The 16,770-nt window shown below is 40.8% G+C and overlaps 1 protein-coding gene across 5 annotated transcripts in view; it reads right to left on the reverse strand.

Annotated features, from left to right (window-relative positions):
- Positions 1 to 4,573: 4,573 nt before the first annotated feature.
- trip12 (thyroid hormone receptor interactor 12) overlaps positions 4,574 to 16,770 on the reverse strand; it is a 30,626-nt gene continuing 18,429 nt past the window's right edge. For 4 of the 5 annotated variants that reach the window (XM_040130359.1, XM_040130356.1, XM_040130360.1 and 1 more), the window contains exons 21-42: positions 16,068 to 16,275; positions 15,603 to 15,703; positions 14,933 to 15,107; positions 14,604 to 14,745; positions 14,118 to 14,309; positions 13,744 to 13,895; positions 13,496 to 13,653; positions 13,120 to 13,193; positions 12,786 to 12,985; positions 12,035 to 12,162; positions 11,526 to 11,677; positions 11,002 to 11,144; positions 10,657 to 10,813; positions 10,269 to 10,367; positions 10,074 to 10,188; positions 9,571 to 9,725; positions 8,998 to 9,162; positions 6,355 to 6,519; positions 6,132 to 6,245; positions 5,701 to 5,795; positions 5,334 to 5,437; positions 4,967 to 5,163 (exon numbers count right to left, since the gene is read on the reverse strand). In XM_040130359.1, the coding sequence (XP_039986293.1) occupies positions 4,967 to 5,163; positions 5,334 to 5,437; positions 5,701 to 5,795; positions 6,132 to 6,245; positions 6,355 to 6,519; positions 8,998 to 9,162; positions 9,571 to 9,725; positions 10,074 to 10,188; positions 10,269 to 10,367; positions 10,657 to 10,813; positions 11,002 to 11,144; positions 11,526 to 11,677; positions 12,035 to 12,162; positions 12,786 to 12,985; positions 13,120 to 13,193; positions 13,496 to 13,653; positions 13,744 to 13,895; positions 14,118 to 14,309; positions 14,604 to 14,745; positions 14,933 to 15,107; positions 15,603 to 15,703; positions 16,068 to 16,275 (3,191 nt within the window). Of the gene's footprint in view, positions 5,164 to 5,333; positions 5,438 to 5,700; positions 5,796 to 6,131; positions 6,246 to 6,354; positions 6,520 to 8,997; positions 9,163 to 9,570; positions 9,726 to 10,073; positions 10,189 to 10,268; positions 10,368 to 10,656; positions 10,814 to 11,001; positions 11,145 to 11,525; positions 11,678 to 12,034; positions 12,163 to 12,785; positions 12,986 to 13,119; positions 13,194 to 13,495; positions 13,654 to 13,743; positions 13,896 to 14,117; positions 14,310 to 14,603; positions 14,746 to 14,932; positions 15,108 to 15,602; positions 15,704 to 16,067; positions 16,276 to 16,770 lie in introns of all 5 variants that reach the window. The other variant, XM_040130361.1, reaches the window with a different exon arrangement.

Consider the following 16,770-nt stretch of genomic DNA (forward strand, 5'->3'; position numbering starts at 1 on the left):
CCTGATCCTCTTACTCTTCTCTCTCTCTCTTTTTTTTGTTTATTTGTTTTGTGAATCTTTCTCCTCAGAGCTGCTGTTCGTGCTGACCGGGCTCAGCAGCAACTGAGAGGTGTGTGAGCGGCTGTCTGCGCGTGTGTGTGTGTGTGTGTGTGTGTCAGAGAGAGAGAGAGAGAGAGAGAGAGAGAGAGAGAGAGAGAGAGAGAGAGAGAGAAAGAGAGGAGGAGGAGGCTGTTGATGTTGAGCCTCAGCTGTGTGCAGGGAGAATGACTGACTGGCTGATGGTGAGGAGGCTGAGGGAGAGAAGGTAGGGATGCAGGAGGGGAAGGGGAGGGCTCTCGGCTCTTTTTTGTCTCTGAGTCACAGTGACGACGATAGCTGACGCCACTCTCACACACGCGCGCGCGCGCACACAAACACACACACACACACACACACACACACACACACACACACCACTCACCCACTCTCTCTTCCCTGGCCTCTCTTACATACACACTGTGCAGAGTAGCAGACACGCTCTGCGCCCTCCTCATTTAGAGTCTCATCATCCATAACCTCTCCTTGGAGCCGGGCTTCCAAGAAGGGAGAAAGGGAGGAGGGAGGAGGCTTCGGTCGCGGCAGACAGAGGAGAAAGAGGAGGAGGAAGAGGAGGGGTGGTGGTGCTGGTAGAGAAAATCCTCATCAGCCCTGCCATAAGATTAGCTGCTTCCCAGTGATAACAGGCGGCATTACCGCGAGGGAGATGATGAGTCCGAAAAACAGCAGAATCATGCTGATGGAGTCTGAATGATCAAGGTTGGCTTCAGCACTGAAGGTCAGTCAAGTACTCAGATCCTTTACGTAAGGGAAAGTACCAATACAGCAGTGTAAAAATACTCAATTACAAGGAAAGGTCCTGCATTTAAAATTCCACGTTAAGTAAAATCAAAGAAGCACCATCAGCGACATTTGCTTCAGGTATTAAAAGTATTCATTTTCCAGACAATTGGCCTCCGTTACTGATATACTACAATAAAGTACACTATTAGTCCTGATGCCTCAGGCCTCCAAGGTGTCACAGGTTAAGTCCGACGGGTCGTGAGCTGATGATGAAAGAGAAAGCAAAGTTCTGACACACAAATCTTTTTTTTTTTTTTCAGTTTTCAGATTTTGTTTATCTGATCTCTGATGTTTTTGTGAAGTATTGGATAATTTGAACAGTCATTAAGATGAAACCATGTGAGAGGTTTCGAGGGGAAACCACATTTTGGTGCAACAACCCGTAGACGACTGAAGCCTGACGGGGGGCCCCAAGCAGACACTGAGTCATGATAAGGAATCACAAGCCAAAAAGGCTGGAAAGCACTGGCTCCACCTTAAGAAATGCATTTCATCAGCTCATATGTTGTAATGTCACATTTAAAAGAGGTACAATACTTGGCTATGAACTTTGACGAGGTGAAAGCATCAAGTAGCATAAAATGGACATACTCAAGTAAAGGACAAGTACCAGAAACCTGTACTCAAGTACAGTACTTGAGTAAATGTACTGAGTCACATTCCATCGCTTCTGAAGACTGTTCATAAAATGTGTCTAAAATGACTTTCAAACAGTCGCAAAAAGCAGAGCGTACACTGTAAAACATCATAGAGGAATTCAGTGGAATCAACTAATCTTTTCTCATCAACTTAATGTAAATCTACAACTTTCATTAATTTCAAGTCGACCTAACTTTAAAATTCCAGTTTTTATTTTCAGAGCACTTCCGATCAATCAGACTAAATATGAGCCGACCTGACTCGAGCTCTTTTGACTCAAAACGATGAGTCGAATGAACCAACTCTGGAGAGTTCACTCAACTCGTCACCCTCAGTTTTCTGAAGAAACATCGCCAGCCTGTTAGAAGACGTCCCACTTAACACCCTGACCTCAGTGAACTCGTTCTCTCTAGTTACGTGAATTTGGCCGAGTTGGTTTTTCGTTCCCTAAACTCATAAGACGACCTTGAACTAATGATTCAACCTCAGTTCAGTTAAGTCACATGTTTAAGGCAGCAGAGGAGCTTCCACTTTCATTCACCATGGCACTGTCATGTTCAAGTTGCAAGTGATCTGAGAATATAATTCTGGTGTGAAAATCGAAGTAAGAAATGCATGTTTTTATTTTCGTGACTAGTCAAGTCTCCTTAATCACAAAAGCAGGAATTATCTTACTTTTTGAGAGCATGAATCAAAGGATGACAAATGTTTGGGGTTTTCAATTGGAAAAGAGGAAAACAAGCCCAACAGGGCTACATACAACGACAATATTTGTACTAGACTCTTTTATACTGCAGTTTTCAAGAAATGTGTGTTTTCAAAAACATTTTTGGAGGATGGAGTTTGCCTTCAGTACACAAAATCCCTAATCTTATGTAATTCTCCTTTGTTCAAAATCCTGCAGTGGGTGGTCACAGTTTTCTTTTTTTTTTTTTTTAATTTTACTTAATAACCAATTACAGATCAGTGGTTTGTCAAGGACACTGAACATTACCATTTAACAGATGGATGCTTTTGAGCTGCATTATAGGAAGTGTAGGAAGGTCAGGATATTTGTCTCTCGCAGGTCCAACACTAAATTACTGGAATGAGCCTTTAATTTGTATGACTGTGTGTAAATTCATAATCATATATCCTGACTTGTTTAGGCTGAGAATTAAAAAAAAAAAAAAAAGTGAATACTGAGAAATTCAACTGCTCTACTTACAAAACACAAACTACTTTAACTTTTTTTAATAAGACAGATGTTTAATAAAAGGTCTTGACCGTTTTCCTTGTTTTCTTCATCTCTATATTACCAGTCTCAAGGGTTGGTGTGAGAGATTCACAACATCAGTTTATTTAGTTTAAGTGGCTCAGAGAGAGGGGTGTTGTCGTTACAGCGTGCTGGGTATGATCAATATAAAACCCTGTGGTTGATAATAAGAAATCGGCCCAACACTGGCCTCAACATTTCCATAATGAATCTTCCCATGGTGCAGTAGATCTGCCACCTTACACCGCTCCAGTCAGCTCCCTGAACACTGTTACTGCAGCAGACGGCAAACTCATGGAGCTTGGTGCTGGCTGCACCAAATGGAAATGTTTTCTGTTGTTTAAAATAAAAATTTAAAATAAAAATAAAAAAAGAAGAAAATCACTTGGCCTGTCTGAGAGAGAGAGAGAGAAAAGCCGTTTGGGTCGTCACAGAAAGTTTTCAGTATAGTTGATCAACTGTATTTCAGGGAAAACGGCTTGAAGCATGGTTTAGTACTGGTTATTTCAACACCCACACTCACATCTTATGTAATGTTAAATCCACTGCTAAGCTTTCTCTTGTTTGGGAACACGGTGGTGGGTAAAGATCCAGCTTAAGAGGCAGAAGTGTTGTTAAACCATGCTGAGATCTAAAGAGCAACATTCCAGGTGAGTCAAACCATTCACCTTTGTCACCATCTCCATGGCAACTCACTTAAACCTGTCCACAGCGGAGTCCCACGGAGGACCGGAGCGTGTCAAGATTGGTCCTGAAAAATTCGCTTTAACTGATTGGTAATAATCTTTAAGAGGAACCACTGAAAACAACCAACCTGCCATAAAAGGATCCATTAACAGCAAGGTGGCCAAGCGATGGAGGGATGGATAAATAAAACTAACAATGAACAAAGATGAGTCAAACAGTTACTTTATTTATGTTCAGGTAAAAACATGAACCTGATGCAGTAAATTATTGCAGATCTTAGAAACCAGCACATGAACGATTGGGCCAGGAGAGCATACAGTGGCGCCCTCCCCTGGCCACAGACTGCAGGTGCACACCACGGTTTGTTCCAAGCCAGCAGTGCAAAGAAAAAAATAATAATCAACTACAGCAAGAAATAAAGACAATATAGAAAATTAAAAAAAAAAAAAAAAAAAAAAAAAAAAAAGGTAAAGCAGACATTCCCACCTCAAACAGGGTGTGAAACTGCATATAAACTTTATTCCATAAATGAACTTGAAATGCTATCTGGCCATGAAACGATAAAATGAGACCAGCCAAATTTTGTGCCCAGCTACATTATGTGTTGAGGGTTGCTCAGAGCTTGGTCTGCCAAGATAACCCTACACATCCGGTAGGGCCCAACAGAAAGACACTAAACTCTATCAAAATAAGAGCAAAACAAATTTACCTGATCAACACATTGGTTACAACTCTTCATTTGAGCTGAAGCTCTCTATAATAAGGAGGCCAGAACACAATCTCAACTCGGGTAGGGGAGAGAAAAAAAAAACAAGATAATATGCGCTCATTACCCGCATTCAACCAACTGCAATTCTCGTTTCCACAACTTGAAGCAAAGACACACTGGGGGGGGGAAGCCGAACCAAAACGCAACACACAAACTGGGGCCAATATAATACAGAACAAAATGCCAACGGACAAACTGAGGGGAAGAGACATGAGAACAAAGAGCTATTCTATCAAATGTGTAGAATGAGCAAAGTCTGCAAATTTGTCTGTACAAATGATCTTTGGAGCTAAAGTAAACCTAGCTTGCTCGATGGACCCCCCCGCCCCCCCGCCCTCCCCTTCATCCCCGACACCCAGTGACGTTGTCCACCACTCTGGAGAGGAGACATCCCTTTTTTTAAATATCACATAGCAATGCAATTTAAAATGTCACCCAGATGTTTTCATCTTTTTTAACATTACTCAACTACTGATATAAGTTTTACTCTCTTTTTTTTATATTTTAAGTTCTGTGAGTCATGGAACACCTTTCCATTTTTTGTATTTTTTATATTTTTTTTTGAGAGACAGGGGCAGCAAATATATATTTAAAGTCTTAATTTTTCTGCAAGCTGCTTTCTCTAACAAGAAGGCTGTACACGTAGCCTTAATGTATGTGATTACAAAAAAACTAAGAAGGAAGTCATGATTTCATCAGTCGCTGTAGAAGGCATTTGAATGTGAGATGTGGGGAGATCAGGAAAGGTGGAAAGACTGCTGGCCCTCGCGAGCTGCAATCAACAGTTTCTCTCGCATGATCTCTATGCTGGAATAGTCAGGCAGCTTCAGGTAGTTGACGCAGGTCATGACCGAGGGGAGGAAGTCGTCCGGGTTCTCTGTCGACTCGAACGTCTTCCTCACAATCGTCAGGGGGGGATTCAGGCTCCGGAAACCTGACAGACAAGGGCAACAGCAGGGTGAGTGTGCAGCAGACTTACAGCACAACATGTCCTCACAATATTTTCATAAGATCAAAAAGTAATCTAATTTTGGCTGAGGTTTAGTGTTTTTTTAAAGTCAATGATCTCTTTAAATAAGAATGAGTGTGTATGAGCAGACTCACCTCCGACAGGCAGTCTGGGGCTTCCTGTGACGAACTGCAGGAAGAGTCTCTGCTGCTCGGCATCAAAGCTGCTCAACACCTCAAACAGGAACCGAACTGCACGGCTGCAGAAAAATGAGACCAAATACACATCAAACATGGGTCCTGAGACTTAGTTTTACCTATACCTATAGTGGCTCACGTAGGGAGTAAGAAAGAAGTTAAAAAAAAGAAGTTTAAATTAGTCAAAATTGAGTCTTATCATAGATAAATTATCTTGGGGGAAAATAAGTTAAATGACTGAGGCTTTTGTGACTTTGTTGGCAATTTAAGGCCACTTTTTCCTGTTTGCAACTTTTTTCAAGTGTCAATGGTTTGACGGTCTCACCTGTCATGTGTGTAGCCATGGTCCGGTCGACAGCACTCCATCAGCGTCTTGACGTCCCACGTCTCTGATTTACTGCCACACAGCAACTGGTCAAGCTACGGCAGGAGAGGAGAGACAATGAGCAATACAGAGGAGAAAAGAGGGACAAAGAACACAAGGAAAGTCTTTGTTTTACCAGTATGTAAAAATGACTAATTCCATCCTGATGGAATGAATTAATATAGTTATGAAAAAAATAAAATCACTCAAAAAATAACAAAAACAAAAATGAACCTAAATCTTTACTTCAAAATGTGAGTGAGCTGTGGCAAGAACAGTGAACCTGTAATCAATGTCCCTTAATTAACAGGCCAAAACATTCTACTCTTTTCAGCACAGAGTGATTAAACAAGAAAACTAAAAAGGAGAATAAAAATCAGAAGACTTCTTACCTCCTCTGGATAGAAATACTGTAGGTGATGCAAGGGGAAGACTGACTCAAACCCTTCCCTAAATGACTCAAATTGTCTGGACACTCCTTCATTTAGAGTCCAGTACACCACCAACTAGAGATGGACAAATGGCAAAGTGGTAAAAAAGATTAATGTCAAGAGGAACAATTACAACGGTGAAAGAAAAATTTGAAACAAGAGAGAGAGAGAGAACGTCACATACCCTGAGGTACTCCTCCAGGTTGTAGATTGTTACTGGGACGTCTTTGCCGCCCTTTTTCAGCTCAATGTTTGGGAATCCTGGGAGGGTGAAGTCCAAACCCAGGTCCTCCACTGAGCAGCCGTTCATGTTCAGGCTCTCCAGTGCCTGCTGCAGGGTCTCCCTTGTCTGACACACACAAACAAAGACAAACACGGGTTAACAAATGGACAGGTGGGGAACCAGTGATGGAGACTTGCCTTGCATGTGAACATGTTACTGGAACACTACAGGTCTCTTTTCTTGAGCTGTGCTAAAACTCTGATACCAGTTTGTTAAAAGAGAGCTCCTCACTTTTGATCTTTAGGAGCAGAGTCCTGACGGTTTTCTCTCTTTTTTTTCCATTAATGTTTTCGGTAAGACATTTACTTTGAAATAGCAGTAACATTATTACAATTATATGAAGGACGTATAGTATGTTTTTGATCAGGGCCTGTCTAGTCTCTCTTTTTCCTTTTTTTTATTTTAAAAACAACTAAAAGAGAAAGATCTGCAGTCTGGCAACAACATTCAAATCTAGCCAGAAAACCAAGACAAAACAAGGAACATCAGAAGGAGAACAATAAACACAGCACCCTAGGAAGTCTACATAACATAAACATCACATACCTGGTCCATGTACAAATTGTGTTTAAGTAGGTAGCTTTTATGTCCATCAGTATTCCTATACCCTGTTATTATAGAAAAGCGGCACCATAATAATTCTGCCGTTCTGACATTTCAGCATTGTCTGGTAGCAATCCCGAGACATAATGTGGGATTTTTGATCTAGTGTATTCCAAAGATCTTATTCAAGAAAGAAAATACTTAATCCCGCATAGTTTCTGTTTTCTCATAATCATATAAACATATGCACCAGAGTTCCCACCTTTCTATTACATCCCCAACATGTATCACTTTTTAAGTCTTGCTAATTTGGCAGGAGACCGATGGGATCTATTTAATATCTTATATAAAATTAGTTGTGTTTCACATGAGTGACAATACCAAGAGACAGAGTTTTTTCCAGCTATTTTCTGGAATCTCCTGATCCGGGTCCCTTTCCCAACTTATTTTTAGGCCATCCAATTTTGACAATTGTGTACTTCTAATATGTACATAGAATTTTGATGTTCCTTTATTTTTACATCCTGTCTTAAGTTCCTTAATTCCAATTGTGCCTTGCAGAATGTTTTTTTTTTCAGAGAATGCAATGTCTAAGTTGTCGAAATCTCCAAAATTCATTCATTCGAGTAACTCAGAATTTTGGAGCATCATCAAAATTCTATGTACATATTAGAAGTACACAATTGTCAAAATTGGATGGCCTAGAAATAAGTTGGGAAAGGGACCTGGATCAGGAGATTCCAGAAAATAACTAAAAAACTCTTTGTGTCTTGGTATTGTCACTCCTCTCTGTGTGTCTGTGTCTGTCTGTGTCTGTCTGTCTCTGTCTGTCTGTGTCTGTCTGTCTGTGTCTGTCTGTCTCTGTCTGTCTGTCTGTCTGTCTGTCCAGCTAATTCTGATATGTGGAGGGCACATCTTTAATAATGGCATGGCTTCTGATTTAAGCCAGAAAACTGTATATCCAGATATCTCAGAAAATTAGTTTATAACTTCACAAATTTCTGGTAGTGCAGATTCAGGGTTACTAGATAGATAAAACATAATCTGCATAAAGAAAAAAGCTTGTGTTCCTCCTCACCTGTCTGCACCCCCCCATATTTATATTATTTCTTAAGGCTAAAGCCAAGGGTTCAAAAATTAGGCAAAAATTAAAGGTGATAAAGGTGATCCTTGCTGTACACCACAATTTAACCTGATATGAGAAGACATAATCCCATTGGTTAATACTGTGGCCGCTCGATCATTATACATTAATTCTACTAATTTCCTGAATATTGGTCCAAATCCAAATTTTTCTAGAGTACAAACAAAAGGGAATTCCACTTCATCAAACGCCTTCTTGGCATATAATGGGAAGGCAACTATTGGCATGTCACAATATCTTGTCTTCCACATAATATGCATCATTCTGCGAAGGTTATCTGCAGAGTTCCTGCCTCTTATAAACCCCCACCTGATCCCGCTGGATAAGTAGTGGGGACACCTCTTCCAATCTGGCTGCTAAGACTTTAGCAAGAATTTTTTTCATCTACATTAGAGATATAGGGTAGTAGTTAGCAAATTGCTGTGGATCTCTTCCCTTTTTATACTGTAGTGTATCACCGCTGACCTAATGCCTTCAGGTAAGCCTGGCTCTTTGTAGAGAGTCTCAATAGACTACCAAATATCCTGGGGAAAGATCAGATATGAATTTCCTATAAAATCTAAGGAAAATCCTTCATTCCCTGGGGCCTTCCCTTTCCTGAGACCACTGATTGTTTCTTTGATTTCATCTATGCTGATATCTTCCTCCAGAAGTGCTTTCTCACCCTGTGTTAAAGCTGGGAGTTCAATTGAAGAGAAAAAAAACCTTCTAATTTGTTTTAATCTATCCCGCCCTGTCCTGGCTGTTTGTTAATAGCCAGTGAAAAATACACAAAATACACGGTCACAGACAACCAGGTCGAAGAGCCCCTCTTCCAGAGCGCTGGGACTGAACAATGTGATGAGGGTGTGCTTTACCTGTGATCGGTCCTGCTCCAGCCTCTTCTTCTGGCGAATAATATCCTCCAGGTGCTGGATGGACTTGGCCACACTGGGGTCAATGTTCACCAGGTCATGGGAGCTTACAGACATCTCATGCCGCAGCATCCACTTATAAAACGGCAGCCCCAGGGGGAGGTCCAGCTGGGAAACGGAGCAGGAGGAAAGTGGTTCATGAAGTCAGTTAAAACAAAAACACATTTTTACAGCACATGTGCAGGAAAAAGTACGTTATGTTTGAAATGCTACGACATGTACTGGATGTCTGTTCAAATCCAGTCGCCTTCGGAATTGTCTGGAAATATGCTGAACTGCGTAAACTGCAAAAATGGACACATCTTGTCTGTGATAAACAGACCAATGACTGGTGATTAAAATAATAAAAATCTATCCAGATATCATTAAGCAGACACCTTGATTATGCCTCACAGCTCTTGTACAGCATGTCTCAGTGAGATTACTTTAGCACTGGCAGAAGAGCATTCCTAAAATGCCTAAATGTCTATGCTCAGTTGAAAATATAAGTCTATTAGCAAAGATAGCAGTCATTACCAGTCTGAAGTCCATAATGGCTTTGGCCATTAGCTTTCCTAAGAAACGGAACTTCATTTTGATTTTGGCTATGTGTGCTGGTTTGGTTGTCCTGCCAAAGGGAATGGCAAACAGTCCTCTGGAGCTGAACATGTACTTAGTTCCCTCTTGGCTTCCTGTTGGACAAAAGTGCAAAACTATGGTCAGAGTAAGTCAGGTAAAAATATTACATATACCATCATATTTACATATATAAATACAGGCCTTTATATTTTCATTCAGTGCAATCGTTACGAGTGAAAATCAGGGGCCCATCAATCAGTACTAAAATGTATATTTGAGCATCAGCTAATTTTACTGATGTCTAATGTCTGACCAATAAGCAAACAAAACAAGACACTGGGCAAAAAAAAAAAAACTCATGATTTTAATTTTACTGTTGTAAAAATAAGTCAAAGCCAACGTGACATGCTGTTCATCATTTCTTGTATGTCTTAGGATTCATAAAGTGAGTAATGTGGTACCTTTAGGATTGGCCAGAGTGACCTCTTCACCCCTCCACAAGCCAAGGTCGGCCCGCTGGAGCTCTTGAGACACCAAAGCATAGAACTCCAGAGTCGGGCCAAGACCTGTGCCAACCTGAAAGAAGATAAAAGTTAGACTTGCTTGCACCAAAGTACACGTCTTGGCATGATTCAGATATCAGACACTAAATGTACCTCGTTCTCATACTGAATCTCCAACATTGCCCTGGAGCTGCCAAGGTCCTGCATTACAGACTCTGCCTGTTTGAGCAGCTCATCACGGTTTATCGTCCTCTGAAAACGCAAGTCAAGAGAGGAAAGAAGTTAATTTAAAGACAGGTGACACACAAAATTTCAGATATCCATAAAAACAAAATATACAAATACGTGCCAAAATTTCACAAAGTAAATAAGAAATATGACATATCTGAACACACAAAATTAATAAAAAACTCATTTCAGATTCCAATTTCCATTTCAGACACAATGGAAACTGATGCCAGATACACTGAAGACCGTGCATAGCTGGTGGATTCCATTAATTGTTACAAGTGCAAGACTGCAATGAGGCAACACACAGCACCTTTTTCCTGTCAAGACGTGGTGCAACTCTGCTGTCCTGAGAATCTGATTGGTTGATTTCAGGGTTTGTGTCCAGTAGGCGCTGCATGGCTCTGTCGCGATCAAAGGCAGTTACATAGAATAACATCTGCCGGGTGTCAAAGGGGAAGAAGAAAGGACTGTGTGGGGGGGAAAGAGAGAGAGCGAGAGAGAGCGAGAGAGACAGAGCAAGAGAGAGAGATATGCACATAAGTACCAACTGATATCATCTAAACACACCAAGGTCTGTTTTGTAGTCAAGCTGTACAATACAGGTGATAGATTGGTTCCTTATTCCTCGTTTAGGTCAACAGTATGAAACATTTACCAGGTCTTTCCAAGCTCAATGAGCCAAGTAGGGATGTTCCCCGTCATAATGACCAGGGGGTCTTGTAGCTGACGGTTGGCTTTGGCTGTCAGTTTACTGTTAATGAACTCACTGGTAGGGATGATTTCCTTACACACAGCATTCTGCAAAACAACCAAAAATATACAAGTTATTTTTAAATTTTATAGAATTAAAAACTGTAACTGAAACTGATTGTATGTAGGCCTGGGACAATACATTTAGAGAAAGCCGTAAGTTGTGAAAATATTTTTCATTTAGTAATTGAAACAATATTAAAATGTTTGTCTACTGTTTGTGTATATTTACACAGCTATACCTCACTTTTCACTGTTTTAGGAGCGTCATGTTTATTATTCATAGACCCAAAACTTAGGAATTTGGCCCAGTGCTAGCACAAAAACTCCATTAAGAATTTTCAAAGTAAGATAAAAAGGCAACTTGGATGGAAACAAACTGACTAAGTGACTGCTTGAATCTTGTAATTCTTTGGGAAGGAGACTCACATCATACAAGTAGAACCAGTATCTACTGATGGAGTGCAGGACCCTCAGCAGCAGGTTGACCTCTAAAGATGGGTCATCAAAGGTTATGGTCTCTGGTGGCTCCGAAGTGAGGTATGTCTCTAAGGGATTGATGACGCTGGGACACACACCATCTGGAAGCGGTGGGAATCAAACGTAGTAATTAAGTACACTGTGCAGTCTTGAGATGCTGTACCATTTTATTATTGTCTCCTTTACCTGTCACTCAACTGCTTTTTGTTTTGTAAACATAACTAGGAATTTCCCTGTACAAATAGCTTTGCTGAGCCCGTACCTTGACAATGTGGAACCTGATTTAAAAAATAGTTAAGGTAGAACAGTTCATATACAACCAAGTAAAGGAAAGAAGTAGATGCAGCATGTTTTGCCTAAATATGCGCTGGACCAGCAGCTGTAATTTTTCAGAGTTACACAGCAATACTGAAAATACTTTCAGAAAGTCCTCACTATGAGATATTTCATATTCTCACCATGCCACAGCTCATCCTGCTTCTTGGCGTTACGAGGTGATGTTTTGGTGGGAGCAGTCTGGGCTCTGCCCCTCTTTCCACCCACAGCATCTTTGCTGCCATCCTCGTCCTCCCTCACAGGCTTATACCTGTCAGGAAACAAGGCAGGACATTTTTTCTCTGGATGCTCTTATTGAAAGTACAGTTCAAGTTTCGAGACGCATTGTACTCTTGCCAAATGTAATTAAGGAAAATATCTTTAAAAAGGGGCCATTCTACAGTTTCACAGGACTTGTGAAACAGAAAGTATGTACAATATTTTTGGATTCAACACATGAACATGCGAGATGCATGTGTGTTTTGGACACTGATCATTTCAACTCTTCACCTTTGTGACAAGACTTTCGGTATCTGAACATATTAACGAGTAGTTGCACTAAGGCCATTAACCTTTTGCAATTCAAACGAATGGTAGTACCTGTGCTTATCACGCCCTGTGTAATACAGCACCTCTCAGTGCACTGTAGATGGCTGGACCCCACCAGAGTAAATAAGATAATGTTTTTATTTGAATGACCATTCAAGGACCGCCTAATGAGATTCAAACAACCAGATCCCAAAAAATGTTGCTCTTTTGTTTCAAAAGTGACAGTGAAGCTTAAGAAAATTGCAAGATCAGAATAGAAAAATTCAGAGGCACAAGTGGTCTTCTGTAAAATCCAAAAACATCCTAAAGAACCAGTTAAAGTATTTTTCAGGAAAGCATTTTTACCATATTGTGTGCGTTTTGGTCCAGATGCCAGCTCGCCCAAGTGGGTTTGCCTCATCGTCCGTCGACTCCCTTTCTTCTTCTGCTTGAAGACTGTACTGTCGTACAGCTTGGTATACTGTCATGTTGTATGGTAGCAGGTGGTCACCAATGTAGAACTGTAATCTGTGACGCACACTGCCAGAATTCAGGAACTGCGCTGCCTGGGTAACCAAGAAATTACACATGGTGTATTAATAATATTTTAATTATAGTTAGATTAAGTTCAGTAAACATATTCACACAGGTAAAACAAATAAAAAGATAAGCCTTATTTGGCATGAATGGCGTCACATACCAGTGATTCATCTATTTCATCATCTGAACCATCATCATCACTGTCTTCGTCCTCTTCTCTGATTCGGCCGTACCCTGTACAGACAAGATTTTAAGTTAGCAACCGAACTGAGCAGCAAACTATAAAAAAAAAGCTAAAAGGACAATGTTTGGGCATCTGGACAATGTGGAAGTAAAAGAGGTGCCTCAAGAGATTTAAACTGTGTCCGGTGTCCTCATGTGGGAAGCTGGCGATGGGTCAGTATGAACTTCAAACCAAGTTGCAAGTTTTTGGTCTACCTTTTCCCTGTTTGAAGGGGACCGTTGTAATCCTATCTGCATTTAGCTATGTGGCAGATCTCTACAACCTCTCCAAACCTACACGAGCAGTCCCTCACCTCTGACGACAAGGTATCGCTCAATGGCTTGCACCAGGGCCAGGGGGTCTATCTTCACAGGGCCACCTTTCCACTGTTTAACATTAGTGCAATCTGGGTGTCTCTGCAGCTGACACTTGAGCTGATGTGTGTTGAAGAACTTTAGTGCCTGAGAGCCCCTGGAGAGAGAAATTAATCAAAATAAACAAATGTATACCAAACAGTATGACTTAAAGTGATTAGTTATACAGTTATGCAAAGCCACAGACCTGCTGCCATTGCCGTTGCCACTGGGGAAGTCGTGCACTTTGACAGGGAACTGCTCCATTTGGCTCAGACAGCTGTTCATCTTGTGCACCAGTGCCAGGTAAGGCCCATTCTCTGTTGGGTCTAGACGACCTACAGGCTCCATTCCTGGAACCTACAAACCAAATGGTGAAGGATAAAGAGGTTAAATTCAACAGGGACATCAAGAGGTCATTAATCCTCCAATGTGTGTGCACAGAATCAACTCTCCAAGACGACTTAGCAAAACAAAAAATGTGAGAGAGAAAAAATATGTCACACTGTACCATATTGCGAACTTCAAGAGTTAGGCAGTCTAAATATTTTAATAGCAATACATTTTGTTCTAGTCTCTCACCGGACAGCCAGCGAAGACATGGAGGAACCTCTTGAGCCGTACATCACGACTCAGCAAGTCCCTGTCGCTGTTGGATGTCAGGTAGACCAAGAGCTGCTTCACCAGCCCACTGTGCTGGATCTCAAAAGACGACACATCAGATTCTGATACAATACTGGAGATCTCCAGCAGGCACTCCATACCACCATCCACCTGGGAAAAGGGGACATAACACAGAAGAAAAACATCTCAGTACTGGTATGTAATATTGTTTTATAACATGAATTTTAGCGAAATCAATACACTTTCAGTATCTCTCTCTCTCTCTCTGTCCAGCTTGCATTAACAGGACCTAATGAAGGTTTGTAAGGTACCAGTTTTATCAATTTCTACAGCTATTTCAACTTTAAGGACAACATCTCAAACAGCAATACATGGTCTTAAATTTGTCTGGAATTTTGTTATTTTATGCTTGATGTTCAATAAAGGGGTGAGTGTATGTTTTACCTGCAGGTTGAGCTGCTCAGTGGCTGTGCAAAGTCTTTGGAGTACATTCAGTGCAGGGTTGCTGCCATCCACATTTTCAGAGTTAAAGTAACACTCCACAAACTTACTAGCTTGTTCTTTGATCCAGGCCTTTATTTTGTCTCTGCAAAAGAATTTAAAAAAAAAAAAAAAAAACACCACACATTTCACTAATTACACATAGTAGTCCACACATTATCCCGGCAGCCAGTGTCTGATCAATATGCATTAATACTTAAAATCAATAACAACAAAGAGTGTGATTTGGAATATACAGAAGTGTAAAAAAGCTAAACCTTCTCTCATCGTACCTGTTATTTGAAATTGAGTCCTTGGGAGGTGCCCTTGCCAGGCCACTCACCCCCGCTGTGCGTGAGGGCTCTGAGTTGGCATTGTTGGTCTGGGCACCTAGCTTGCCCCAGGTCTTGGGATTGAGACTGGCCAAGAAGGATGATTTGGGTGACTGAGTACTGGTAGGGCTTTTGGCTGTAAAGAACCCAAAAGGTTGATTAGGAGGGTTATCTACGGGTTAAGAATATAACCAAGACCACATAATGCCATTTCAGCTCATGACCACTCAAATATGATTCAAGGAATCACTGACAAACCCGCCAATGCTGAACCATTCGATTTGTCACAAGTTACCGAACAGCAACAGAATCTGCCGACGACCTTGTAGTAACAAACTGCTAAGTTTATTGCTCATAACTAATGCAGGTGTACGCTGGCTGGTGAAATTGGATATGCATCTACACAGTAGCTCAGTGATATAAAATATATAAAAAAGTAATATAAAAAAAATGTTAATAAGTTTGGCAGCAATAATTTTTTGTTGTTACTCTTTTCAGATGTGTTTAGGATAAAGAGTGAACCTATATTGGTATATTCATAGATTCTGTTATTACCGAGTTGGTGTGCTTTGAAGCCTTTCTCAATAGTAATAAACATCGCACACACAATGAGAGTAACACTTTAACTTACCCTGATTGTCTACTTTATCATCATCTCTTGGGGGAGAGTATTTGGGCCTTCTAGGCCCTCTTTTAGGTAGTCGTTTCCTCTTTAGGACATCGCTTAGTCGCCTTGGTGGAGGACAAAATCATTAATATAATGCTCTTGGGGGTAAAGAAAAGATCTATTTCCCCATTCATTATAACAACTGAAACATACATACATTAAAATACACTGATAAAGAGTAACATGAAAGAACCACTGAATAAACACACTAATATCGTTTAATGTGCTTAGATTTACTGTTTCCAATAGAATGTGTCGTCAAAATTAGGTCCCACTGTTTGTACGTGGTTCAACTCTGGATTGAGGTGCAACTCATGTTTATGAGCTTAGTTTCCAGTGTAACACTGGTTTTGGGCCTGTGCTTGAAATTTATTTTTAAAACCCATCTGTAAACAGCCAAACCAGAGCCACATATGGCCACAGACTCACCCCTGTGGGCTGAGGTCCAGTGAGTCGTCCATGCTGTGCTGGAAGCTGGGCGAGCCCAGGTCTGGAGTAGCATTATTAGCAGATGTGGTGGATGCAGTGCTGATGGTGGTAGTGCACAGACTTGCAGTACCACTAGGGCAAGCCTTAGGGGGACTGGTGACTAGAAAGCTCTCAGACTCTGCCAGGTTCTTCACCTGGTGCATTACACCTGCAAGAGAAAGGAGAAAGAGAGGCATTACAAATTGTCTAAAGCCTTACAAAAATAGCACAATACGCAGCAACCTCTTGCCAGTTTGGCAAGTATCCCTTGGATCTGTCTGAGGACTGTGGATTAATGTCAAATGCAGGCAATGCAAGGAATAATGCACTGGAATGGAAATGCAAAGGAAAACACTGGCAGCAATGCATTTTAATGCCAAAATAAAATGTTTACACCACTTGCCACATGGCCTGTCAAACTTTAGATGGTCAGGAATTTTTTTTTTGTCTACTGTGGAATGGGCTCTTTAGTTGAACAAAAAAAATGTAAGTTATTTTTTGGGTGAATCTCAACCACTAAAGTTTCTACAGTTTCCATGTGGATAAATACAGCTTTCAGCTATAAAAATTTTCAACAAAGCTAGCCTAATACACAAAGTGACAGGGTTATAACAACTGTACAATAATGTTAATCTTCAAAACCAGTGTTCCTAAATATTATCCA

This window comes from Xiphias gladius, chromosome 7 (genome assembly GCF_016859285.1).
Source record: "Xiphias gladius isolate SHS-SW01 ecotype Sanya breed wild chromosome 7, ASM1685928v1, whole genome shotgun sequence".
Taxonomy (NCBI): domain Eukaryota; kingdom Metazoa; phylum Chordata; class Actinopteri; order Istiophoriformes; family Xiphiidae; genus Xiphias; species Xiphias gladius.